This window comes from Lactuca saligna, chromosome 5 (genome assembly GCF_052625555.1).
Source record: "Lactuca saligna cultivar CGN05327 chromosome 5, ASM5262555v1, whole genome shotgun sequence".
Classification (NCBI taxonomy): domain Eukaryota; kingdom Viridiplantae; phylum Streptophyta; class Magnoliopsida; order Asterales; family Asteraceae; genus Lactuca; species Lactuca saligna.
In genome coordinates, this window is record NC_136421.1 from 271,056,140 (window position 1) to 271,083,768 (window position 27,629).

At 37.6% G+C, this 27,629-nt stretch overlaps 2 protein-coding genes across 2 annotated transcripts; both read left to right on the forward strand.

The window, feature by feature from the left end:
• Positions 1–19,758: 19,758 nt before the first annotated feature.
• On the forward strand, positions 19,759–24,478 carry LOC145047819 (Protein kinase superfamily protein). The gene is made up of 6 exons (XM_078996185.1): positions 19,759–20,196; positions 21,285–21,397; positions 21,503–21,713; positions 22,603–22,840; positions 23,347–23,497; positions 23,955–24,478. Exons 1-6 carry the CDS (start codon positions 20,109–20,111, stop codon positions 24,324–24,326), a joined length of 1,173 nt encoding a protein of 390 aa, XP_078852311.1. The 5' UTR covers positions 19,759–20,108; the 3' UTR covers positions 24,327–24,478.
• A 631-nt stretch (positions 24,479–25,109) lies between these two features.
• On the forward strand, positions 25,110–25,556 carry LOC145046673 (uncharacterized). Its single transcript, XM_078994954.1, has one exon. The coding sequence runs from the start codon at positions 25,110–25,112 to the stop codon at positions 25,554–25,556; it is 447 nt and encodes a 148-aa protein (XP_078851080.1).
• Positions 25,557–27,629: the final 2,073 nt, after the last annotated feature.

Genomic DNA, 27,629 nt, shown 5'->3' on the forward strand with positions numbered 1-27,629 from the left:
AATTTGATTCATGGTTTTAGGTAATTCAGAGGACAATATCAAGGTAAAGGGGTGATTGTGCACATCATTCAGATTTTATTAGTTTTGTTCTTGGGATACTTTGATTCATGATTTTGATATTTTGGAAACTATGTTTTGTAAATATTTATGGTTTAGAAAAAATGAAACATTTACCTTTATTTTAGGGATGTTACAAGTTGGTATCAGAGCCTTGGTTTGAGCGAATTTTTTAAGCACTCGTGTGAATCCAGACATAAACTAAGGACCCGTACGGTTTGCAAAAATTAATTTTCAAATTATTTTCACAAATATTATTTTCAGAGATAACCATAGAAGGATGAGATGTGTACGATCAACCAAAGCTAGAAAGTGTACCCCAAGATACCCACACAGTTATTTATTATGATGTTTATGATAGAACCGAATGCTTGTGATAGGCTAGGGAACTTCAGGAGTTCCATTATAAAATTGCTTGATGTATGTTGCCTGATAGCCTGGGAAAACTTCTTGTATGTTAGATGAAATTGACATCATTATTGTATTTGCTTAGTGTCTGCATCATAGTTGTAAATAACTAAGATTTTATAGCCTGAGAATATTTAGTTTAGCTTGATTTCCTATTCCTTTTCTGGTCGTAGGATTAGGGTAGAACCAATTATTTGAATGTCTATGGAATCCAACGTTATGTATGATTAGCATACACGAGCGGCTATAAGGTTGGTAGAAGTTTCATGAGTGAGTATGTGAGCAGCCTTCCAGATGAGGAATGATTAGCCACTATCGAGAGAGTGAGTATAGGATGTATGTATATCCTACTTATGGGTTTGTTTCCAGGTAGTTTGTGGTGATCCATTAAGACAAATACATGTAGCTGTGGAAGGTAGTATGGGCCTATGCTACTGAAAGCACAGGACCCATATGCATGGCAAGGAAGTCACAAACCTCGAGGGTTTAGTCTCGTTATGATGATTGCAATAGCATGAATCGGGGCATTTCTAATATATTTTGGTTCATTTTCTTTATGGTGTTCATGAGAGAATATGGTTTTGGAGCTAATGGCTAGGATAGGCCTGGGTTGATTGATGAACAGATATGGGATTTGATTTCCACTGAGGTGGCTACTGCTGTTAGGATTTCTTATTCTGGAGCTTTTTGGGTCTATCAAGACCGATATGATTGAGCTATTTGATGATCGCTATATTTCCCTTACCGAGACTGTTACCGTGGTAGCCACCGTAGTTGTTGCTGCTGCAGGAGGCTGATGAGGAAGTTCATTTCAGTATTTAGACTTCAGCAACTTGAGACCCAGATAAGGGAGTAGCGGCATGCTCTTGTTCAGTCATAGCCGACAACCAAACAGTTCAAGCCTACTGATTCACGATCTGCGAGACAGAGGAGTCGCACTTGTGGCATGTGTGGGAGAGTTCAAGTGGGTGTGTGTCGATCCGCGACAACATGCCACAATTACTGTAGGAAGGGACACTTTGTGTTAGATTTTCGATAATAGGCTCTATCGCCGAACACTACGATTTGTTATCATTGTGAGCAGGTAGGCCCTGTGAAGGTCCAATGTCCCTTGCTGGCTACCAAGCCCAGATGGGTACCAAATACTTCTACGTTTGGATCACAAATGGACGCTAGGGTAGGGCGGAGCCCCCGAGGGCTCGAGGTAGTGATTTCCAGCTCACAGCAGAAGAAGCTAGGAAGGATTTGGACGTCGTTATTGGTATGTTTTATTTTTGTTTTTTTCCAAAATTATTTTATGGTATGTTTATGTTTATGAATCTATTATATGCCTTCTTACAGAATTCATTGCATGCTCTTGTGCTTTTTAACTTGGGTGTGAGTTGGTTCTTTGTATCTCAGTCCTTTAGTAGGAGTTTTGACATGTCTCTTGGAGAGTTGGAGTTCCCATTGCGAGTTCCCATCGCCAACAAGCACGGGGTTTCTACATCGAGCATCTTTCAGAGTTGTGTTTTAGAGATTTTCGAGGTGTCTTACCAGATCGATCTGGTGCCTATCCCCATGGGGGATGTATGAATGATGGTAGGATGGAATGGTTGAGCAGTTTTGGTGCGATGATTAATTGTGAGGGTCATTGGATGGTAGTTCAAACCCCAAGTGGGGGGAGAGTTGATTATTTATGGAGAAGATACCAGGGTTGGATCAACCTTTTGTTTGTCTGTCAGGGATCGATGGTATTTACAACATGGGTGTATGGGTTCCCTCGCGTATGTGGTTGACACTCGAGTTGAGAGGGAGGTCTCAGTTTCCGATGTGCCTATAGTCAGGGATTTCCCAGATGTGTTTTCGGAGGAATTATCTCGTGTGCCTCCTGAGATTTAGGTTGAGTTTAGGATCAACTTGGTCCTTGATGTGGACCCGATTGCTAAGGTGTTGTATCGATTAGCACTACCAGAGATGCAAGAGTTGTACTCCCAGTTTCCGAAGTTGTTGGGAAAGCAGTTATTAGACCGAGCAGTTCACCTTAGGTAGCACCGATCTTATTTATGATGAAGATGGATGGGTCTCACTGCATGTGTATTGATTATCGGGAGTTGAATAAATTAATGGTGAAGAACCGTTACCCATTTCCGTAGATTGATGACCTCTTTGATCAGTTACAGGGTGCATCTTGGTTCTCCAAGATCGATTTGAGGTCAGGGTATCATCAGATTAGGGTTACAGAGGAGGACGTAGAGAAGACAACATTTCAAACTTGTTATGGTCATTACGAGTTTGTAGTGATGCCATTTAGGCTCACCAATGCACCTGCGACATTTATGGATTTGATGAATCTAGTATGTAGGTCGATGCTCGATCGATCACTTATTGTGTTCATCAATGATATCCTAGTCTATTCCAATACCAGGGAGCTACATGAGGAGCACCTTTGAGATATTCCAGAGTTTTGATGGAGGGAACGATTGTATAATAAGTTCTTGAAATGCGAGTTTGGGTTATGGGAGGTCCATTTCATGGGACTCCTCATTAACCGGAATGAGATTTTGGTCGACCCGGACAAGATTGAGGCTGTTATGTAGTGGGAGGTCTTGAAGTCCCCCTCGGAGCTTAGGATTTTTTTGGGTTTAGCAGGGTATTATCAGAGATTTATTAAAGAATTCTCCAAGGTTGTTGTATCCCTCACTTGTCTTACGAGGAAGGACGTAGATTTCTGATAGAGGCCTAAGCAACAGGTTGCATTCGAGACACTAAGACAGAAGTTATGTGAGGACCCAATGTTGATCCTCCCTTAGGGTTTTAAGGATTTTGTTATATATTATGATGCATACATCACCGGTCTGGGGGTAGTTCTTATGCAACGTGCAAGGGTTATTGTATATGCTTCTCAGCAGTTGAAGTCGCATGAGGTGCAGTATCGTACGCATGATCTGGAGTTGGTGGCGGTGGTGTTTTCCCTCAAACATTATTGTATGCAGTGTTGTAAAACTCACCGAGTTGGCCGATTACTCCTACAAGTACTCATTACTCGGCTCCTTACCGAGGCGAGTTACAGAATCCCGAGTACTCCCCGATGGCCCCCTTACTGAATTGGGCAATGTTGTAAAACTTGGTCAACTCGGTGATTAATATGTATAATATACTTAATGATTTATTATTTAACACACACACATGTGATTATTACTACATGTATATCACAAATTTTTAATAATTACTCACGAAGTGAGACCATTATGTGTTTTTCAGCTTTTTTGTATTCATATTTATCTAATTTTGTTATATATTTCAATTAGCTTATGGTTTTAACTTATTATTTTGACATATACAATTTCCATAAAAATATTTCTACATGAATTACCAAATCCGATTACGCCCTAAGTACTCCCAAGTACTTACTAGTACTCGTTACTTGGTAGTCAACCGAACAAGTACCGAGTAACGAGTTCTACAACCTTGTCTGTATGGGGTCTGGTGTACCATCTACACGGATCACAACAGTTTATTTAAGATATCTTATGGATCAGCTGAATCTAAATATGATTCAGCGTAGATGGATTGACATAGTCAAGGATTATGATTGCGAGAGTCAGTAGCTGATGGGGAAAGCGAATGTGGTCGCTGATGCCTTGAGCCATACGTCGGCTAGTATTTATGTTGGGAGCTTATGTATGAGGATTATGATTGATTTGCCACTTATGGACTTTATCAGGGAGGCTCGGGCCAAGGTAGTCAAGGAGGATAATTGGAAGCAGGAGAGAATCAGGGGTAATATCAACATGTTTTCTACCGACAACCATTGGATGTTGACCCAGTGTGGTCGGGTTTAGTTCTAGGTTTTAGCAGGATCAGGCACACTGTGTTAGAGGTGGTACATAAGTCCATATTTTCAATAAACCTTGGAGCCACAAAGATGTATGAGGATTTGAGACTTAGCTATTGGTGATCATGCATGAAGAGGGAGATAACCTGGTATGTTGAGAGGTGCTTGACATGTAGGATAGTCAAGGCCTAGCATTAGAGGCCGCATGGCAAGCTTCAGCCTAATCGATCACCATGGATTTCATCACCAAGTTACCTCAGACGACTAATAGATTTGATGCGATATGGGTTATAGTGGACCGTCTAACAAAGAGTTCCCAATTTTTAGCTATTCGGGAGAGCTCCTGGGTTGAGAAATTGGCCGATGTTTATGTGCATGAGATCATCGCCTGACATGGTGTTCCTTTTTCTATTGTATCAGATTAGATATTTGCTTTACTTCTCGATTTTGGCAGAGGTTCCACAAGGAACTGGGTATGAGGTTGCATTTTAGCATTGCTTACCATATATAGACTGATGACCAGAGCAAGTGGACCATCCACACGCTTGAGGACATGTTGAGAACTTGTGTCATAGGTTCGTTGGGAGTAGGGACTCCTACCTTCCCCTAGCTGACTTTTATTACAAAACATCTATCACTCCAGTATTAGTGCACTGCCGTTTGAGCTTCTGTGTGGGACGAAGTGTCGTACCATAGTTTGTTAGGGAGCGGTCAGTCATAGGGTCATGGGAAAGAGGTAAGTAGTCCTTTATATGATAATGATTATTCAGCAAATCGGGCAGAGGTTGTAGATAGCCCAGAGTTGGAATAGGAGCTATACTGAAAGATGTAGACCCGAGTTGGTTTTAGGTCGGTGATATGGTCATATTGAAGGTATCACCATGGAAGGGTGTAATATGCTTCAGGAAGAGGAAAAGTTGAGGCCCCAATATATTTGGTTGTTTCGAGTGATCGATAGGGTAGGTAGGGTGGCCTACCGATTGGGTTTGCCCGAGGAGTTTCGCTAGATTCACAACACCTTTCACATCTCGCAGCTACGAAAGTGTATAGCTAATGGTTTAACAATGGTTCCTTTAGATGATATTCAGGTTTATGATCTCCTAAACTATGTTGAGAGACCAGTAGCAATTTTTGGATAGGAAGACAAAGGCCTTGCATGGTTAAGGTCTAGTTGCAACATCGGAAGGGTTCTTAATAGACTTGGGAACCTGAGGCAGGGATGCGAGAACACTACCCTGAGTTATTCGCAGCATCAAAATTTGAGGATGAAGACCGATTCAAGTAGGGGGAATTGTAACACCCTTGATCCAGGTATTTTCCATTTATACACTTAGTTTGAAATTTATTTTCAATTTGGTCCCTTAGCTCCTTAAGTGAAAATCGTATATGTGCCTAGTATGCTGGGTGTACTTCAGATTACGTTGAGCTTAAATGGTTGAGGGTTAAACCTTAATTTGTAGGGTTTAAGTCCTATTTAAGCATCATTATCTCATTAAGACCCCTTCATTCATCAACCTCCATCCCTTTTTTTGTCCCTAACAAACCCTACTTCCTTGTGTGAGCCCTTATGAGATTAACAGTGTAATTGTTGTGATTTTGAAGGAAGGAGAAGGAAATGAAACCATATTGGAAGGTTAAGGCACTTTGGAGCCAGGAGTGTTTCACCTGCAAGCATCATTTGAAAGTATAAAGTCTGAAACTTGATGAGTATCCGCTAAGATCTTGTTAGCTAAGAGTTTGTGTTCATTTCGGTCCCATAAGCTTGGTGTTTATGAGTATGGATTACTCTAACCCACAAGGTTTGTCCTTCTAGATGTTTTAAGGTGCTTAGGACTATAAAAATGTGATCTTGGTCCCTTTCATATCTTCATGCATGAGATATGAGGTTGTTGTTTGTGTATTAAGTTAGGGTTTAGTTGTTGGTTTCTTTCAAGCCTTGGAAAGTCAGAAAGTTAAAACTTTATGACTTAGAATGTTAGTTGGAACTAGATTTAAGTTTTTGACATGGTGTCTTAATAGATTAAGTACTTAATAGAAAATAAAAGGTGACAGTAGGGTATGTTGGGCGTACCTGATGGTACGTTGCGTGTAAGTGGTTGAGACCCCGTAACCAGAGCAAGGGTGCACTAACCTAGGTGTAGTGGCTGAGTACACTGAGCGTACTCAGTCTAAGTTGACTCGTTGACTTTTTGACTTTTGAACTTTGATCAGGATTTTGACCAAATTTAACCTAGAGGTGTTTTGGGTATTTTGAGCTATAGTTTGAGTTTAGGTCACTGCTGGTTATATAGGTGACCTGTAGAGTTAACTGTTGGAGAAGCATTCCTTTTTGCTATCTTTTCAGACTGTGAGGTGAGTTTTTCTTCACTATACTCGTGGGTCACAGGCACCAATGTCGGCCTACTAGGTTATGTATCATGGTATATAGGATGTTGCTATGTTATAGTGATATGCTAGATCTGTATGATTAACTGTTTGTTGGTTATAGGTGTATCTATTGTATATGTCGATAAAATGTTGTTTGGTTGAGGTTGCACTTCTTTATGCTGTCAGCCTACAAACCCAGTGGCAATCTAATCAGGAAATTATGGGCCAGAGTGGCAATCCAAATGGGAGGTTGTGGGCAGTGGTAATCCAAATGGGAGAATGTAGGATAGAGAGGTAATCTAACTAGGAAGTTGTGGACCAGGGTAATCTAACTGGGAGGTTAAGGATCCATCATGCATTATGTATTTTTTATTGTGTGTGGTACTTTGGTGGAACTCACTAATCTTTGTCTTACAATTTGATTCATGGTTTCAGGTACTTTAGAGGATAGGGGCAAGGCAAAGGCAGGATCATGCACCTCCTTCAGATTTTATGAGATTTGTTCTTGGGATACTCTGATTTGTGATTTTGACATTTTGGAAACTATGTTTTCTAAACATTTATGGTTTTGGAAAAATGAAAATTTTACCTTGTTTTTTGGGATGTTACAACGGACTCATGTGGGCAAGATCTTCTACTCTCATTTAGATTATTTTTCCTAATAATCTACTGTTCTAAAATTCAAATTTTATGTGCATTCTGTTGTGCTGAATCTTAGAAAAATCGTAACTTCCTCAAACGAAGTAAGATTTGGATGTTTTTTATATGTATGGATTCGCTTTTCCGATTACTACGACTTTTTTTAGATTATTTATCCTAAATAATCTTCTACCTAAAATGTCCATTTTAGATTTGACTGTAAAGTCAAAAATGGGGTGTTACAAAATTAAAAATAGAATAAAGCATAAAACCATAAAAACCTATGAACTCACCAACATTATGTTAACATTTGCAAAAACCCGTGTATTCCCAGGGAATTTAGTATGGAGAATAGCAATGGAAAGAAAGAAGTCATCAAGGTAGATGTTGGAGTTTATTTCTGGTTACTTTATGTTTAGTTTGTTGGTTACTTTATGTTTAGTTTGTAGGATTTGTGCTTGAACTACCGAACAATGTAATCCCTAAATACATTATAATGAATAAAAATATCGTTTGTGTTATATTTCGATGCATTATTCAATATATATGTTTGCCTCGATCCAACATCCTTACGTCACACAGTCCGACGTTTCCACCGCCGGCGGGGTGTGTGACATCTAATGACTATAAAAGATAAGATTACTGTACATTTTAAGTCTGTAAACTATCAGAATGCCATATTTTCTCGAACACACATTTGTGTCCTTATCATCGCCAAGCCAAAAGGAAAGTTTTGGGTCAATTCTTGAATGACATTTTAGTTGATAGTACATGTAACGTCCTATTTTCACTACCAAAAGTCTTCATTTTTATTAAGGTAAAACACCACGATATTAAAACCCATATTAAGAAAAACCATTTGTTCCAAATTACATTCGTTGAAATTCAAAGTAATTTAATAATGCGTAATCTTCATTGTTGCTGATGAATGTGCACAGTCACACCTTAGCCTTCCCATTATGATCGATGATACCTGAAAACAATAACAGATGGGTAAGAACGAAACTTAGTGAGTTTCTCCAAAATACCACACACAACAAACATACAAGTATACATATTAGGTCCTCAGTTATCAGACTAGAATACCCCCAACCCATAATCTCTTGACTGGAATGCCCCTGGTTTGTTAGCATGCTACCTCAACCTAACCGCTCTTACTTAGCCTCCGTGCCTAAGGCTTACAGCTAGTCCGCACTTGGCATCTTGTCCTACAACACATAACAAGACCATCTAAACCTCATCCATCACCATATTTCAATATATAAACAATCAAGGATCATGTATGAACATAATACATGCAATTATCAGTCATACAACTCACTACCGCCTATTAGATCCCCCATAGCACACTGCTTCGCTACTAGCTAACCTCCATGGAATGCGTAACTATAAGTAACCAGAGGTGAGATAGGCACCTGAATAGATGATCCCAATCTAGAGCCATAACCAAATAAGGAACATGCAAGAAATCTTAGATCAGAAGTTCTCAGGCTATCCTACATGACTACATACAACTCCAACGACAGTTTACTACACGATAACCATGCTACTGGTACTCTAACCAACATACCACTATTGATGCATCCTATAACACCAATATATATATATATATATATATATATATATATATATATATATATATATATATATATATATATATATATATATATATATATATAGAATATCACTACGTCACAGCAACATCCTATACACAAGGATACATAACCAAGTCTCCAAGGAATGCATAACCATATGTACCCCAAGGTGAAATAGACACCTGGACAGACGATCCTACTCTAGAGCCACAACCAAACAAGGAACAAGTAAGAAAGCCTAGATCAAGAGTCCTCAGTCCATCCTACATGACTACATACAATCCTTAGGGCATCCCTCTAATAAATTATAACCAAAACTAGTGGGTCGACATTTGTGCCTTTGACCCACGAGTGCAATGATGAAAAATCACCAAAAATGAAGAACCCATAAACACTACGATGCATTTCCCCTTTCTGCACTACTTGCTCCCACGAACCTTCTAACACCCCAAACATGGTAGAATCTTAATCAACAGTCCAAAACCCTCAAGTTTGACCCGAAGTCCAATTTGGTTATAAAGTCAACGATTACTCTTGGTTAAAGTTAACGACACATCATGGCCCTCCCTGACCACATCATGGGAGCGTAAATTTAATCAGTTAATCATTAAGGACAATTCCATTTATCTCATTAAGAGCTTAATCCTTTCAGATCTAAGATCATACTTCTAGATGTACTCTTCCACATCGACTTAACGGATAAAGTTTCAAACTTTATTCATTTGGACTCCATTTCAAGGCTAGATTTAACATTTAAAGTCTATTAGGTCCTTAATGAGGTTGTAACTTGAACATGGATAAAAAATACACCAAGCATGGTCCTTTTTCTCAACCAACGGAAGTCCAAGGATGTAGGACGTAGGAAGGTCACCACATGTTCTGTAGTTCTTCAAACTCCAAGAACATTCATGAAAGGGACAAAAATACCCAAATATGATCTAGAACTTGAATTTAGAAGGAAAGGTGTCAAGGTATGAACTTTATACCTTCAACAACTTAGAAAACTGAAGAGCATAATAGATCCAAACTTTCTTCTTTTTCCATTTCTTCCATATAAATTCTCCTCTTCCAAAACTCTACCAAAAACCCAATGAGAAGGCTTAAAATTGATGAAATGAACTCTCAATCATGAATGGAGGCTAGGGTTTCGAGATGGGGAGAGTGAAGATGAAGAAGATGCCCTAAACCTAAGGTTTAGGGGCCTAAATATGGAATAAACCCTAAAACTTCATGTGTTTGGGCTGCACTGACTGCTATGTCGTGGCTATTCATTGCCATGTTGTGGCGGGCATCCAAAACGCATGCATGAAACTTTCACGCCATGCCCTAACACTCAATCTTTCCCACAAATCCTTCCTTTGATTCTTCCAAACTCTCAGCTGACCTACACAGGAAAATGGGTGTTACAAAACATGAAATATGTTTCAGCGAAAGAAAATTCAACAAATTATAAATGACCATTTTGTGTACATATATCATATTGACAAGCATGAAAAGCAAAAATGTATGCTCTAGAGGTTTTAATACTCCCCCTCCCCCCCCCCCCCCCCCCCCCCCCCCGCCGCACGGTGAAGAAACATTTAAACGACTTCCTTATATTGGTACAAAGTATAGAGAAAGAATCAAATGGTTTTCACACATATAAAGACATATGACAACATATTTGAATACATTTTCATTGATATTGGTTACACGGTAATATTTCCAATTCAAACTTTTTTTGAACTTGTTATATATGTATTCAATCTAATTACTTATATATATTTTTTTTGTAGATTCGAGTGTTTCAAACTTCTTTGCATCATCTTATTATCATTGTTGGAGTCCACCTAAAAGAGAAATACTTGCATCCTTTTATTATCAAACTTCTTTGCATCCTCTTATTATTCAAACCATTTATATAATTTTTTGAAACATAGGGACTGATTTTGTAAAAGTAATTTTGAACATAGATAGAGACCATTTTGTAATTTGTTTTCTATATAGGGACCATTTCTATTATTTTCTATTAAAACATGGACCATTTTGTAAGTTACAGGGACCATTTTTATAAATATTTTTTTGACGAAACTATTTGGGTAAATATCCTAAAAAATGTAAGAAGTTATAGAATATAAAATTGGATTAAAATTATAGCTTTTTATTAGTAATATGTCAATTATAGCTTTTTATTAGTAATATGTCAATTTCTGTAACTTTTTCTATTAAATATTAAGTAAAAAGTTATGTATAAATTTTATGTTTTAAAAGAAGAATATACCAATATAATAAAAGAAATATATTATCGTATTATTAAGATATTATTTTCCTGAATTACTTATATGTGTTAGACTTTTCGTTAAGAAAGAAACATATTTGAATTTCTTGATGAAGGAGACACAAAATTTTGTTTGGATGCATAGGAGGAAACATGCATGTGTGAATCCGAGAACCCCTTATGAGGAAATACGGGGTGTGCGACCTTGCATGACCCGTGCTGTGAAGTGGACGCAATTTCTTTTATGTAGTAGAAACATAAGAATCAATAAACAAACATTTCAATTCAAAATCCATAGCTAAAGGCCAACAACGGTAACTCGGCAATGAAATTAGTAAGGGAATTAGAGCCCGAATTAGTGACACATTAGTTTGTCGCATCATTGGAATTAGGTGGTTTCTATTGGGGTTATGTTGCTAATTAACATCACTGATTATTTGTAAAAGAATTTTTTTTTTCCGTTTTTAGTTGGTCACTAATAATAATTAGTTGTTGATAGCCTATGAGGTTACGAGTCTTACCGTTGTATTAATAACTGTGCTTTTATATAAATATGTAACATCTCGAAAACCATAAGTAAAAGTTTTATTTTTATGTTCATCAATCCCCAATCATCACATGTTTCAAACCATGCAAATACATACCACCACAAAATATCAGAGTAAAAGAAATCATAACTGTGGAAATCATGAGGGTGATGATGTTGTGCCATCAAGCCAGACCCTTTCCTTTACTACCGGAAGTACCTAAAACCAAAACATAACGGTAAGTACAAAGCTTAGTGAGCTTCCCCAAAATACCACATACATCATACATAATATAAAAGCACAAGGATGCGTCAGGTCTATATCAATCCTCGAGTCCGTATCAACCCTAATTAACAGTAGATGGTTGTGTGAGGTCCGCATCAATCCCTGAGTCCGTATCAACCCCGAGCCCATAATTACTCCGACCAAGATTGGTTCCATGCACATATCATATAATCACAATAGTAAAAGCCATACAACACCATACATTCTACACATATGCTACAGTGGGCCGACCTTGGTGCCTTCAACCCACAACGGTGGTAAGAAGACTCACCTCTAACTGAAGATAAACGAATCATACACTCGAGCTCCTGCGAACATGGCTCCTAAAACCAAACATAACCCAATAATGACCTGAATTAATATTTAGAGTTTTACCCCATAAACAATGGTCCAATTCATCATTTCTCAAATTGACGGAAAAAGTCCATTTTTCCATTCTCATTCCTAATCAACTAATCGAAGTCCAAAGTTCCTAGCGGCTCAAGTCCCAAAATGGCCCTAAAGTTGAATCCAAGTAGTACGCCCCGCATACTATCTTGTACACCCCACATACAAGCCTATGATGTGGAAGGGATTACAGGACCAAGATGCAGTACGTGCAATGTACTTCAAATTACACCCGACGTATGCATAAGAATCCCAAAACCTTCAATTAAGGTCTTAATGCCTTAAGATCTAACATCCAAACTTCAGATCCAAGTCTATAAAAACGTAAATAGCCATGAAGTTGCATTGTTTATGCTTTTGTATGTCTACAAAGATTCCAACACAAAAACCCTAACTCCTTTAGTAATCTAAGACTCCATAACTCTTGCATGGAATGATAACAAGGTCCAAGTTTGCATTTTTATGAATTAACACACCATAAGACTTCTGAGAGGACAACCTAAAACTCTGGAGTACTCCATACTATTAAATATCAAAGTCTTCGACACAAAAGGAACGCAAAACTAGACTTGAACAGGATCTAATAAGAAAAGCTCTAATGTATGAACATTATACCTCTAGAATATGCACTAAAATGAGGAGATTCTTGATCCAACAAGCTTCAGGGAAATACCACAGCTCCTAGGATCTTCCTTCACCACTAAAGACACCAAAAGTTACTCTCTAGGCTTCAAAACTTCACACACAAGGATTATGGTTCGAAATGGAGGCTGGGAGGTAAGAAGGGTTAGAGGCCATAAGGTCTTTAAATAGGGTCCAAACCCTAAAAATTAGAGTTTGTCCCCTGCTTGTGTACGCGCAGCGTACACAAACATACGCCCAATGTACATAAGTGTCTCCCAATCACATACAAGGTTACTACGCCCGACATACATAACCCTTACGCTCAACGTAGGGATGAATTTGCTAACTTTTAAGAAATATAGCTAGAATTGAAAATTACCTAAAACAATGGCGTTACAAATCCCCCCACTTGTATTAGGCTTTGTCCTCGAAGTCTGTTGCTACAAAAAAATCTAGGTAGTGCTTCCTCATCTTGTCCTTAGGCTCCCACGTCCATTCCGATCCTTTCCGATGCTACCATTGCACATGCACTAGATTCACTACATTCTTGCACAGAATTGTGGTGTTCCTGTCAAGAATCACAATCGGTATCTCTAAATTGTTCAAGCGCTCATGGACTAGAATATCATTTAAAGGAATCACCATCAAATCATCGACTACACACTTTCGCAACCGAGACATGGAAGGTGTTGTGGATTTGACTAAGCTCATCAGGAAAATCCAGCTGGTATGAAACCTTGCCCACCCAAGCAATAATCCAGAAAGGAAAAATAAATCGGGGGCCCAACTTTCCCTGCTTCCAAAATCAAATGACACCTTCCAAAGCACCAAATTCCCCACCTACAACTCGAGGTTAGAACGTCACGGTCTGCATAAATCTTCTGCCGACTTTGCACAATCCACAACCTGTCATGTACCTACTTAATCAACTTAATGGTCTTGAGTACCACTTGTGTACTTGCAATGACCTACTACAAGACCTCGGCCCAACAAACTGAGGACCTACACCTCCTCCCATACAACATCTCGAAAGGCGGTCGATCAATACTGGCATGATAACTATTTTTGTAGGAGAACTCGGCTAATGGAAGGTAAGTATCTTAACTTCTTCCAAAGTATAATATGCATGCCTACAACATATATTCGAGCATTTGAATCGTCCGCTTGCTCTGTCCATCGGTTTGGGGATGATATGTTGTACTGAAGTGTAGCTAAATACCCAATTCCTTACGAAACTTCCTCAAAAACCTGGAGGTGAAACAAACATCTCGGTCTGAAACCACTGAAACTGGAACCCCATGCCAAACCACTACCACTTGAATGTAAATCTCTAGTAACTTTTTAGCAGATAAACTCTCAGCGATCGTAATGAAATACACACTCTTGGTCAATCTATCAACAATGACCCAGATAGAATCAACTTCTTTTGTCGTCCTTGACAACTTTGTGATAAAATCCATGGTAACCTCTTCCCACTTCCACATGGGGATGCATAATGTTTGCATCTTGCCATGAGGCCTATGATGTTCTGCCTTGACTTTCCGACAAGTTATACATTTCTCCACACATCAAGCTATCTCCATTTTCATAGAGGACCACATATAACTTAGCTTCACATCCCTATACATCTTTGTGGCCCCTGGATGGATAAAAACTTTGATATATGATCCTCTTCTAAAATTGTCTGCTTCACCCTACTAGTAGTTGGAACCCAAACACTATCACACTTAGTCAACAATCCCTGACCGTCTCTATCAAATAGAGGATTTTTCCCCTTGATCTACTCCACCTTCCAATTCTCCTTTTTCAGTCCCTCCACCTGGCCCTTCTTGATCATATCCAATAAAGAAGAAATAATAACAATCCTCAGACATACATTCCCAAAAGATGTACCCACTGCCTTGCAGCTCAAGGCGTTGGCTTCTACATTGCCTTCCTAGGGTGGTATAGGATTTCACCATCATAATCCTTTACCATATCCAACCATCTCTGTTGCCGCATATTCAAATTCGGCTAATCCATCAGGCACCTGTGGTCAGTGTAGATAGTAAACCTAACCCTATACAAATAGTGCCTCCAAATCTTTAGGAAAAAAGCCACAGTCTCCAAATCCAAATCATGCGTAGGATAATTCACTTCATGAGGCTTCTGCTGCCTTGAAGCGTAAGCAATCACGTGACCCCTTTGCATAAGAACAACTTCCAAACTTGATATATAGGCATCACAATAAACCACAAAATCATCCATACCCTCAGAAAGCACGAGAATTGGGGCTTTGCACCATCTCTATCGCAGAATCTCAAAGGCCAACTGTTGATCATACCCCCACCGAAAAGTAACATTCTTCTTCGTCAAATGGGGTCAATGGCACCACAATCTTGAAGAAGTCCTGGATAAACCTCTGATAATACCCTACGAGATCTACAAAGCTCCAAATCTCAGATAGGGTCCTTGGAACTTCACATTGCATCATAGCTTCAATCTTGGTTGGATCGTCCAATATACCCTTCTAATTGATGACATGCCCTAAGAACCACACCTCTTATAACCAAAAACTCACATTTGGAGAATTTGGCATATAATCTCTCTCTCCTAAGGGTCCGCAACACCTCTCGCAAGTGCTCGTCGTGCTACTCCTTGGTCTTGGAGTAAGCCAAAATATCATCTATGAATACTATCACCTATTTGTCCAACATCGACATACAAACCTGGTTCATGAGATCCATGAGCATTTTTGGTGCATTCGTGAGCCCGAATGGTATCACCACAAACTTGTAATGACCATAGAGAATCCTAAAGGTCATCTTCTGCACATCCTAGTCTCTGACCCGCATATGATGGTAGCCTGATCACAAATCAATCTTGGAAAACCAAGATGCGCCCTGAACCTGGTCAAATAAATCATCGATCCTCGGGAGTGGGTAACAGTTCTTCACCATTAGCTTATTCAACTCTCGATAATCAATACACATCCTATGTGAACCATCCTTCTTTTTTACAAACAGGATTGATGCTCCCCAAGGCGAACTACTCGGCCTAATAAATCCTTTGTATGGCAGCTCCTAAAGTTGCACAAACAACTCCTACATCTCCGGTGGTGATAAAAGATATGGTAATGTGGCTATTGGAGCGGCACTAAGAACCAGATCAATCTGGAACTCGATTTACCTATTGGTAAGAACTCCTGGAAACTCCTTAGGAAACACATCGTGGAAATCCCGAACAATGGCCGCCTCAAAATATTTCATCATGATCTCAACCTGAGTATCCACCACATAGTCCAGAAACCCAGAACAACCATGCTAAAGATATCTCCTGGCCCTCGCAACTGAACATAGAGCCGGTCCATGTGAAATTCCCTCGCCAGTAATAAAAAATTCTCCTCCAATTAGCGTTCAAACTCTCACTAGATGACGCTCACAGTCAATTATAGCCCCATTGGGTCCCAACTAGTACATCCCAATAATAACCTTCGACCCTCACAAAGCGATCAACACCAAATCAATAGAGCACCTCTCGCTAAATAGATTCAGAATGCACCCATGATGTACCCTTTAAGCACTCATAGAACGGTCATCAACAATCTCGACCTCCAACGGATAATCTAAAATCCTAGGAGCATCACTAAACTTCTTGCTAAGCAAAAGAGATACAAAGGATCGGGTAGCACTCGAATCAAACAGAACACGAGCGGTGATACCAATGACTTAGAAAGTCGTTAACCATAATTATATTCAATTATAAGCATAAATAAGGAAGAAAATAAGATATATTAAAAGAAATACATACTGGTAATCACATTTGGTGATGCACGAGCCTCGTCGGTAGTCAACTCCAAAGCCCTACTCTTCACCACATGTGTCTCTGCCTTGCCCTAGCGACCACCGGTAATCCTCAAGGTGGTTGGTGTAGGCATCACCACCAGCCCTCCTGACAACCTCATAAAATCGACATTTTTATATCATGTTTGGTTGTAGTGAAAATAGATCAATGCATTCTGGGGGCAATCCCTACTTATGTAACCTGTCTACCCACACCAATAACAACCCGAACCTACTGATTGACATGCTCTACTATGATGCTTGCCACACTTGCTGTAGTGACCTCAACCCTGTTGGCTCCTAGAATGTGAATCAGAAGTCTTGGGTTTCTTAGCCTGGCCCACGACAGTTAGCATCTGCTCCGGATTACGCTTCGTCCGAAGCTCCATCTCAATCTCCTTCTCGTGGGCCCTATCAATCATATCGTTTAGGGTCTTGCACCCCAAAAATCTCACAAACTCTTTGATACATCGAGCTAGCCTTGGTGCCTTCAGCCCACTAAGGTGGTAAAAAGATTACTTCTAACTGAAGATAACTTAATCGTACACTCAAGCTACTGTGAACATGGCTCCTCACACTAAACGTAACCCAATAACAACCCTAATTATTAATTAGAGTTTTACCCCATCAACAATGGTCCAATTCATCATTTATCGAATTGAGGGCAAAAGTCCATTTTGCCCTTCCCATTCCTAATTAACTAATCGAAGGCCAAAATTCCTAATGGCTCATGGCTAAAATGGCCCTAAAGCTGAATTTGAATAGTACGCCCCGTGTACTATTTCGTACACCCTACATACAAGCCTCTGATGCAACATGGATTACGTAACCAAGACGGAGTACGCACAATGTACTTCAAATTACGAACGATATACGTATCAGAATCCCAAAACATTCGATTAAGGTCTTAATGCCTTAAAACATAACGTCCAAACTTCATATCCAAGTCTAAAAAAACATAAAAGACATAAATTTGCAATGTTTACGCTTTTGTGTGGATACAAAGAGCCCAACACCAAAACCCTAACTCCTTTAGTCATCTAAGACTCCATAAATCTTGCATGGAGTGATAACAAGGTGCAAGTTTGCATTTTTACGACTTAACATACCCTAAAATGTCTTAAAGGACATCCTAAAACTATGGAGTACTCCATACTCACAAAGATCAAAGTATTAGGACTAAAAAGAACACAAAACTAGACTTGAACAAGATCTAAAAATAAAAGCTCCAAGGTATGAACTTTATACCTCTGGATGATGCACCAAGCTGAGGAGATTCTAGATCCAACAAGCTTGAGAGCAATACCACAACTCGTAGGATCTTCCTTCACCACCAAAGACACCAAAAGTTACTCTTTAGGCTTCAAAACGTCACAGACAAGGATTAGGGTTCAAAATGGAGGTTGAGAGGTGAGAAGAGTTAGAGGTCATAAGGTTTTTAAATAGGGTCCAAACCCTAAAAATTAGGGTTTGTCTCCTGCTTGTGTACGCCCAACGTACATGCACGTACAATCACCATACGTGAGAGGCTCCCGATCACATGCAAGGTTCCTAAGCCCGACGTACCTGACTCATACACCCAACGTAAGGACCAATTTGCCAATAAAATTATTTTTTTATAGTACATGTGTTTAATTTTCATAAGATAAAATCTGTTTTCGCGTTTTCGCAGGATATTTATATTTTCGCATGAACTTACTTCTATATATATATATATATATATATATATATATATATATATATATATATATATATATATATATATATATATATATATATATATATATATATATATATGGATGCATTTTGCTTTTTGCATAGGGCCTTTAGAATCAATGTACTGACTTCGATGAATCTAATAGAGGTAGGGATGAGCATATGGACCGAGGAACCGGTCGGAACCGGAACCAGCACTGGAACCGGAACCCGATGGAACCGGTCGGGCCGGGACCGGGATATTATTTTTGTGAATTTTTGGAACCGGGAATCGGTAGGAACCGGAACCGGTAGAACTGGCAAAAACCGGTAGAACCGGCAAGAACCGGAACCGTATGATGCTATTTTTCAAGGATCGGTTCCAATATTTGAAGACACGACAAGAACCGGTAGGAACCGTGAACCGGTAGAACCGTTGGGCCGGTTCGGTTCTTGATTTTGGCCGAAGCCGGTTCCCGGTTCCAGTCCGGTTCGGTCCTTTTGCTCATCCCTAAATAGAGGTTTCCCCCTCTGCTGGCATGAGGAGTGACGATTTCACTGTGATGACAGATTGTTTTGAAAATGGATTATTGCAACGTGAGAAAACACAAAAAAAACATGCATGAGTAATCAACATGTATTAATGGCATTTGTTTTTATACTTTTGGTTTCTTTGTACTAAAGGTTATAAAGTTTTCCAATAGAGTTAAACTGGTTATGTATAGTAATGTTGTGATCCCTAATATCCATAGACGTAGATTATAAAAGAATTAATTTTTTTATTTGGAAAGATTAGCAACAAAACTTGTTGACTGTATGGCGTTTGCCTTTAATATATGTTTTAATATGATTTTTAATAACGTGTTGTTGACATATGAAAAAATTTGTGATGTTAAAAAGTCAATATTTCTATGTATTTTTTGATGTTAAGACTTGGCCGAGTCATTATATGAATTTTTCTAATTTTATAACATTACTAGTTATCTTTTCTTCCATGTTGGTCGTAATACAGATGAATGGGATACAAAAGTTGGCTTTCAACCTTATATTTTCACAAAAAGAAAAAGATTTTGTTGAAAAATTCAAAGTTTTCTCGTGTGAAAATAGTTCCCGAGTGCTTGATTCTAAGACCATATAACGTTCCACTTAAATTTTACCCACAAAAAAGAAACATAATCACAAGTCAAAAAGCAAAACATTAAAAAGACAAAGGGAAAAGTAACCAGTCCCTTTCATAATTAATCCTTCTTCTTCGTTAGGTGACCATTCCTACTTTGTGTTACCATATCTAATTCAAGATCGCTTTCCCCTCTCATTATCAAATTCCCCTTCCCATAAGAAACCGCTTCCTATTCGTTTGTATCAATAATTCATCATTAAAAAACTGTCCCATTGTTTCATCCTACTTGAATACTCTTTCATGGCTCCTTTTGCCGTTTCATGTATTCTGTGCACAAGATCTTTCATGTCTTCTTGATCGATCGTCTGTTTTTTACTGTAACTTCGTTGACTCTTGTAATTGGTATAAAACTATAACCAGTTATGGCATACCCATGTCTTAATTTGTAGATCAATTGTGGGTTTTGTTGAAGAATCGATGTTGCAAGTTAAGAATTTAGTGGAAATCAGATGTGGGTGATTCGTAGTGGAGCAATGCGTATGGGTTGTTTCGGTGCTTTTGATGCATGTAAAGCAAGAAATAAAAAGCTTCCAGATGGTAAGATTATTTCACTCTCTTTTTTTTTTGTAATATTTTTTTTATTCATATAATTATACAAATACACAACATGTATAGATATGTTTTTGTCTCTGTGTTAGTTTGTTTGCTTGCATATGATTATATCTTGAGCTTTTAGCCTTTTAGTGGTATTTATCGTAACTGGAAACAATAGTTTGTATATACTAATATTTATTGATATGTGGCGTCTTATTTTCATATATTTGTATTAGAATATTGTTTTGAAAAAATCATTGAATTATAATAACCTTTCGTCCAAATAGAAAGCAATTTCAGCGTCATAAGATACTTTTACAGATAATATTCTAATTGGAAAAAATGAAAATAAAATGTTATAATTGAATAGATTTTCCGAACTATATACTCTTGGTTAATCCCCGGTGGTTAATCTTCGAAATATTTATTAACAATCTCTATTTTATTAAAATCTATTATAAAAAAGCTAAAAATTCATTCTAATAGTTTTAACTTTTACAAAGCCTTTTTCTTTTATCCTCATCTATCTTTAATGTCTCTAAAAGCCTTTCATGTAATTTTTCGTTTTCCATCACATGTTAAATTTCTCAAATTAATATTATGTTATTATTTGTAAGGGCAAAATGTACTCAACATAGAAGAAATAAGTGGCTGAAAACCTCCACAAAATCTCACCTCTCCAAGGATAAAAAAATACTATCATTGAAAATGTTCTAAGTAAGAAAAAAAATTAAAAATATGATGTTCTATGTATTTAATAAAATAGATTATTTACTAAAAATAATAAAATTTTGATATTTGAATACAAAGTAAGGTTTCAAATAAAATGTTATTATTTGTAAGGGCAAAATGTACTCTAACATAGAAGATATAAGTGGCTGAAAACCTCCACAAAATCTCACCTCTCCAACGGTAAAAAAATAATACCATTGAAAATGCTCTAAGTAAGAAAAAAATAAAAAATATGATGTTATAATAGAAATAAATGAAAGCAGAATGCTATAATATTTTTTTAGCATTTAACGAGCCCTTCTATGAAGAATTTCCGTTTTATGTGCTTGCTAATGTTAAGCTGTTTTTTGGTTGGTTAGATATTTCTACTGACAACGTTAAACAGTTCTCATATAATTCATTGAGATCGGCTACAAGGGACTTTCATCCATCAAATAGAATTGGTGGAGGTGGTTTTGGAGTTGTTTATAAGGTAAAATCCCGCTAACATACACACTCCTGAATTTCCTATGATTTACTAATATTTGATAATTTCTAAATTAGTTTAATAAAATTAATTTAAATGTTTATATTGTAGGGGATTTTGAGGGACGACACTCATATTGCAGTCAAGTCGCTTTCTGCTGAATCAAAACAAGGGACACTTGAATTCTTGACAGAGATCAAAACGATTTCAGGCATCCGACATCCAAATCTTGTTCAACTTATAGGTTGTTGTGTGGAGGATGGTCACCGAATTTTGGTATATGAGTACCTCAAAAACAACAGTCTTGCTAGTGCTTTACATGGTATTGTAATTCTTTCTACTAAGATCATGTTACTTTTTTTCTTTCTAATTAAGTGGTGTCCAAGATAAATGATGTTTCAATAATATCTTGGGATTATGACGACAACTTGAGAATGGAAGGAAAAAAAAAAAAAAAAAAAAGAGGAAAGCTTTCATTTACTAAGTTTGGACTTAAGGTGGAAAGTTTTATCTATTAAGTCGTTCTTTTTTGTATTAAGTAAAAAAACACCATATATGGCTTATCGGATTAAGGTTATATTTATTTTCTTCCCCCCCCCCCCCCCCCCAAAGTGTCATCTAGACTAACGTCGTTTAAAATTATTTGAAAAAATGATTGCACATTTGTGATCAACTCAAGTCTTAGACATTCAAACTTAACTTGTTTATTCCATACGGACAAAGGCCCTATTTATAGGCTCAAAAGAGCCGGTTACATAATTGAGTTGCTATCGTCTAATTGCAATACGACATACATATTTACAATATAGCCCCCCTAAACTATTGAGGGTTACACACTTTATTTCATATCCTAAACACTACTTTATATCACATTTTCTACCAACAATAATGACTGCACACTTGAGACTTAATGGGAAAGGTCTTCTTTCCATAACGTTATTTATGAAAGTAAAAAGTAAAGGAAAGAAAATTATAAAAAGTTTGGACTTAATGGGAAAGGTCTTCTTTTCATAACTTTATTTATTAAATCGTTCTTCTTGCATTAAGTGAAAAAGAAACAAATTGGTATAGTTTAGTGGATCAAGTTTTTTTTCTATACTAAGTCAAAAAGAAATATGCATATATAACCAACCAGATTAAATTTTTTCTTGAGTCCATCAAGTGAAAAGAAACAACACCTAACTTTCGTATTTTGTCTGGTTCAATGATAGGCTCAAGAGGCAAACACTTGGACCTTGATTGGGCTACACGAGCTCATATATGCAAGGGCACTGCATCAGGTCTTGCATTTCTCCACGAGGAAGCGGAACCACATATTGTCCATAGAGACATAAAGGCAAGTAATGTACTTCTTGATGGAAGTTTTGATCCCAAAATAGGAGATTTTGGACTCGCAAAACTTTTCCCCGACAATGTCACTCACGTTAGCACTCGAGTTGCTGGAACAGTGTAAGAAATGTTCAACCACATTCTCGTTTTCTTTTCAATAAATTGCATGAAATATCAATTAGCAACGCACTTTACTCTTTTTTTTGTGTATATAGTCAGTATACTTTATCTCTTACCCATAATAACAATGTACTTAAATCTTTTTCCCATAATAGCAACATACACATGTTTTTCACTGATAATATCAATATGTAACTCACAACAACATATGTATAATTTCGTTACAGATATAACAACTAACAATTTCTTACCCATAATAGAAACGCACACATAATTCTTTACTAATTATAGCATTATGTACCAGATAAGTACAATGTTCATATTAGTAATGACATGTATGTATGTTGCTTTTATAGGTAAAAGGTAAAGTACGTTGATATTATCGGTAAAGAAATGTAAAAACACTGTTATCATAGGTGAAAATAAAGTACATTGACCATATTGGTAGCGAGAGTAAAGTACATTGATTTGAGTTTTTTCTTACTGCTTGGATCTGATTTTAATAGGGGATACTTGGCTCCAGAGTACGCTTTATTGGGTCAACTTACAAAGAAAGTGGATGTATATAGTTTTGGAGTACTTATGCTTGAAATTATAAGTGGTAGAAGTAATAGTAAGGCGGCCTTTGGCGAGGATCTCCTGGGTCTCGTTGAGTGGGTATATTTTTTGACTACTATGAAAGTTAAAACACAATACAATACATATTTAAAACATATAATTCACACACACACACATACACACATAAACTATGTTGGTTATAATTTCTAATTGTCTAATATATAAAATTATAGTAATAAAAGGATACAATTAAGTTAGTAAAAAGCTAATAAATAAAAGGGTTGTATTTTAAAATATGTAAAAAGTATAACATATACATTTATGGTGTTATGGTTTGGAACGGGTCTTAATGATGATTTATCAATGTATTGTGAATTGTGATAGAAAGACTATGAAAATTAATGTATGACAAATAATATAAAATGAAAAGAGTTATTCGTATAACAACAGAAGGTCAAATATGAACTTTCTATTTCTGACACGGAGGCAACATGTGTCAAGAAATGTTAGTTTTTATTACATAGTTGTGGGTATCAAAATCTCTCTTATTTTGTAGGCATGGAAGCTAAAAGACGAAGAAAGACTTCTAGACATTGTGGACCCTGACCTAACAGAATGTCCAGATGACGAAATTATGCGATTTATTATAATTGCACTCTTTTGTACACAAGCGGTTTCAAACCAAAGACCATCAATGAGGCAAGTAGTTGAGATGCTCACCAAAAAAGTCAACCTCAACATTAGATTGTTGACCGAACCGGGGATATACAAGCCAAATTCATCATCTAGTCGTTCTAAAGGTGGTGTGTCACAAGCAACAACAAAAAGTGGAGCATTTAATGGTCAGAAATCAGTAAATCCTTTTATAACTACTTCACCACATGTTAGTAATTCTTTCAGTAGTATGTCACAAATGTTTCCTAGATAATCATTATATTCAAATTACTTAAACCAAAGGGTTTCTTAGGTTATGTATCATAGCTTTGTAGTTGTTTTTCCATATAGCGAGATCACAAGTCACTTTAAGATGTAAATGTAACACTTTCGTATAAGAAGTATGTGTTTGTATGTTGAAGGTCATCACTAGCCCAATAGAATCATGTTATTGTCTAGAAGAAGTTAGCATGTTCTAGAATGATCTGGAAGATTCTAGAACATTATGGAATACTATGGAGGAGTGTTGAAGATGCCGGAAGATTCTAGAATACTCTAGAACGAGATGGAAGACCCTGGAAGGCTATGGAACATTCTAGAACACTATGGAAGACACAAGAATGTCTATACTTATCTAGGACATTATAAAACATTCTAGAAACATATAAAAGCTTGTAATATATATAGAATATGGTAGATAGTTCTAGAATAGCCATGAATGTATGTAGATCTAGAAACTTCCTATAAGGAGGTGGAAACACCTATAAATAGGTGTGGAGCTCATTTGCTCCAAACAATCCCAACATCCAAGTATCCTAGAAAGCCTCAAAGAAAGCAAAGTGTGTAGTAGTCTCACAAAGTGTAAGTTCTTCTTAAGTGTCATAATAAAAGTCTTGTTGTTTCCCACACAAAGAGTCGTGTTCAACAATCTGGTATCAAAGCAAGGTTTCTTGATAGTGAGAACGAGTGATTCTCGTTGTATCGTGAGTAGTTTGTGACTCTGCAAGTTTAGTATCAAAACTAGCTTGTTTGGTATTACCGAGGTACTGCCAACACGATGGGTGATCTCCAAGTCATCGGAGGAATCAAGAAACTCAACAACAACAACTACCAAACATGGGAAACATGTATGAAGTCCTACTTACAAGGACAAGATCTATGGGAGGTCGTTGGTGGAAGCGAAACTACGCCACCAGAGGAAGACGTTAATGGTGCTTTACGCAAATGGAAAATCAAAGCAGGCAAAGCAATGTTTGCCTTGAAGACCACAATTGAAGAAGAGATGTTGGAGCATATTCGGGATGAGAACACCCCGAAAGAAGCTTGGGGCACGTTTGTGACGCTTTTCTCAAAGAAGAATGATACAAGACTACAACTTTTGGAGAACGAGCTATTATCAATCTCACAACGTGACATGACGATTGCTCAATATTTCCACAAGGTCAAGTCGATATGTCGGGAGATTACTGAACTAGATCCACAATCCGTCATTGCAGAAGCTTGAATGAAGAGAATCATTATCCATGGACTGAGGCCGGAATATAGAAGCTTTGTTACTGTTGTACAAGGATGGCCCGCTCAACCATCACTTGTAGAGTTTGAGAATTTGTTGGCCAGCCAAGAAGCTATGGCTAAGCAAATGGGAGGCATCACGCTGAAGAGTGAAGAAGAAGCACTCTACACAAGTAAAAGTCGGAGGAATTTCAAGCCACCTTCTAAAGAAGGATACAAAAATGCTGACAAAGGGAAGAGTCAGCAAGGAACCTCACAACCATGGAGATCTCAAAAGACCGACAATAAGAGTTCTCGGGGGAGGAGGTTCGAAGGCAACTGCAACAATTGTGGAAAGTGGGGCCACATGTACAAGGATTGTTGGTCAAAGAAAAAGTCTGTGGAAAGCAATATAGTAACTTCCAAAAAGGAAGTAGAGGATGAATGGGATGCTGAGGCACTATGTGCTATAGAAGATAATAAGACTAAAAGAGGAAGGCTAATGTTCGTGGATGTTAGGGTAAATGGAGGATACACCAAGGCTTTAGTAGATACAGGTGCATCCCATAATTTCCTTGCTAAAGATGAAGCTAAGAAGTTGGGCATCAAGTACACCAAAATGCCAGGCCGTTTGAAAGTCGTCAACTCTTTATCCAAGCCTATCATTGGTGTTGCATATGGAGTACCTCTTAAGATAGCAGAATGGGAAGGCACCATAGACTTGACAGTGGTGCATATGGATGACTATCGTATGGTATTGGGAATGGATTTTTTAGAAAATGTACGACCCTGGTCATTTGAGAGAGATGATACCATGCGTATCACCAAGGTTCAATAATTCACATTGTAACCTTGAAGAGAAATATGATTGGATCCCGCATGCTATCAACTATGCAACTCGACAAAGGTCTCAAGAAGAGTGAGACAGAGTTTATGACAACCTTGAAGGAGGAAGTTATTCCTTTGAAGATGGACATTCCAAAGGAGAATAAGAACATGACGTCACCAGAGTTGCATAAAAAGTCTCATCTTAGACGAAAAATGGAACATGTGATGGAGAAACTGGATAAGGCGAAAAAGAAGAAAAACACATTAATTCGTAAGAGCAAAGTAGAATTTCTCAACAGAGCAACATGTAAACGAGATGAGCAGATCAATAAGGGATCACGTCATAACATGTTAATATTGTGGGAATTTTCCAAAGCTTGTAAAAGGGACAACTCACATGCTTACAAGTTTCTCAAAGGGAGGCATAAGAAACTACACAAGACAGTTCAACAAAGTCAGGAACAATATTATGCTACAAGAAAATGCAACCACGAATGTCGTTGTCAACTATGGAAACAATATACGAAGCAACGACTGCAACAACTAAGGAAAAACAAAACATGTGGAAGAGAAAAAGTTCTCAAGGAAGAAGTCAATATGAAACATATCAAGACTAATGACCAAGTAGCAAATGGAGTTCATAAAGGGTTAAGTACTGACAAATATGAGGGCTTTAATTATCAGCTCAACATGGTACAACGAATAGGGGCTAGTGCTGAGGGGGAGTGTTGAAGGTCATCACTAGCCCAATAGAATCATGTTATTGTCTAGAAGAAGTTAGCATGTTCTAGAATGATCTGGAAGATTCTAGAACATTATGGAATACTATGGAGGAGTGTTGAAGATGCCGGAAGATTCTAGAATACTCTAGAACGAGATGGAAGACCCTGGAAGGCTATGGAACATTCTAGAACACTATGGAAGACACAAGAATGTCTATACTTATCTAGGACATTATAAAACATTCTAGAAACATATAAAAGCTTGTAATATATATAGAATATGGTAGATAGTTCTAGAATAGCCATGAATGTATGTAGATCTAGAAACTTCCTATAAGGAGGTGGAAACACCTATAAATAGGTGTGGAGCTCATTTGCTCCAAACAATCCCAACATCCAAGTATCCTAGAAAGCCTCAAAGAAAGCAAAGTGTGTAGTAGTCTCACAAAGTGTAAGTTCTTCTTAAGTGTCATAATAAAAGTCTTGTTGTTTCCCACACAAAGAGTCGTGTTCAACATTGTAGTGATGTAAATTGT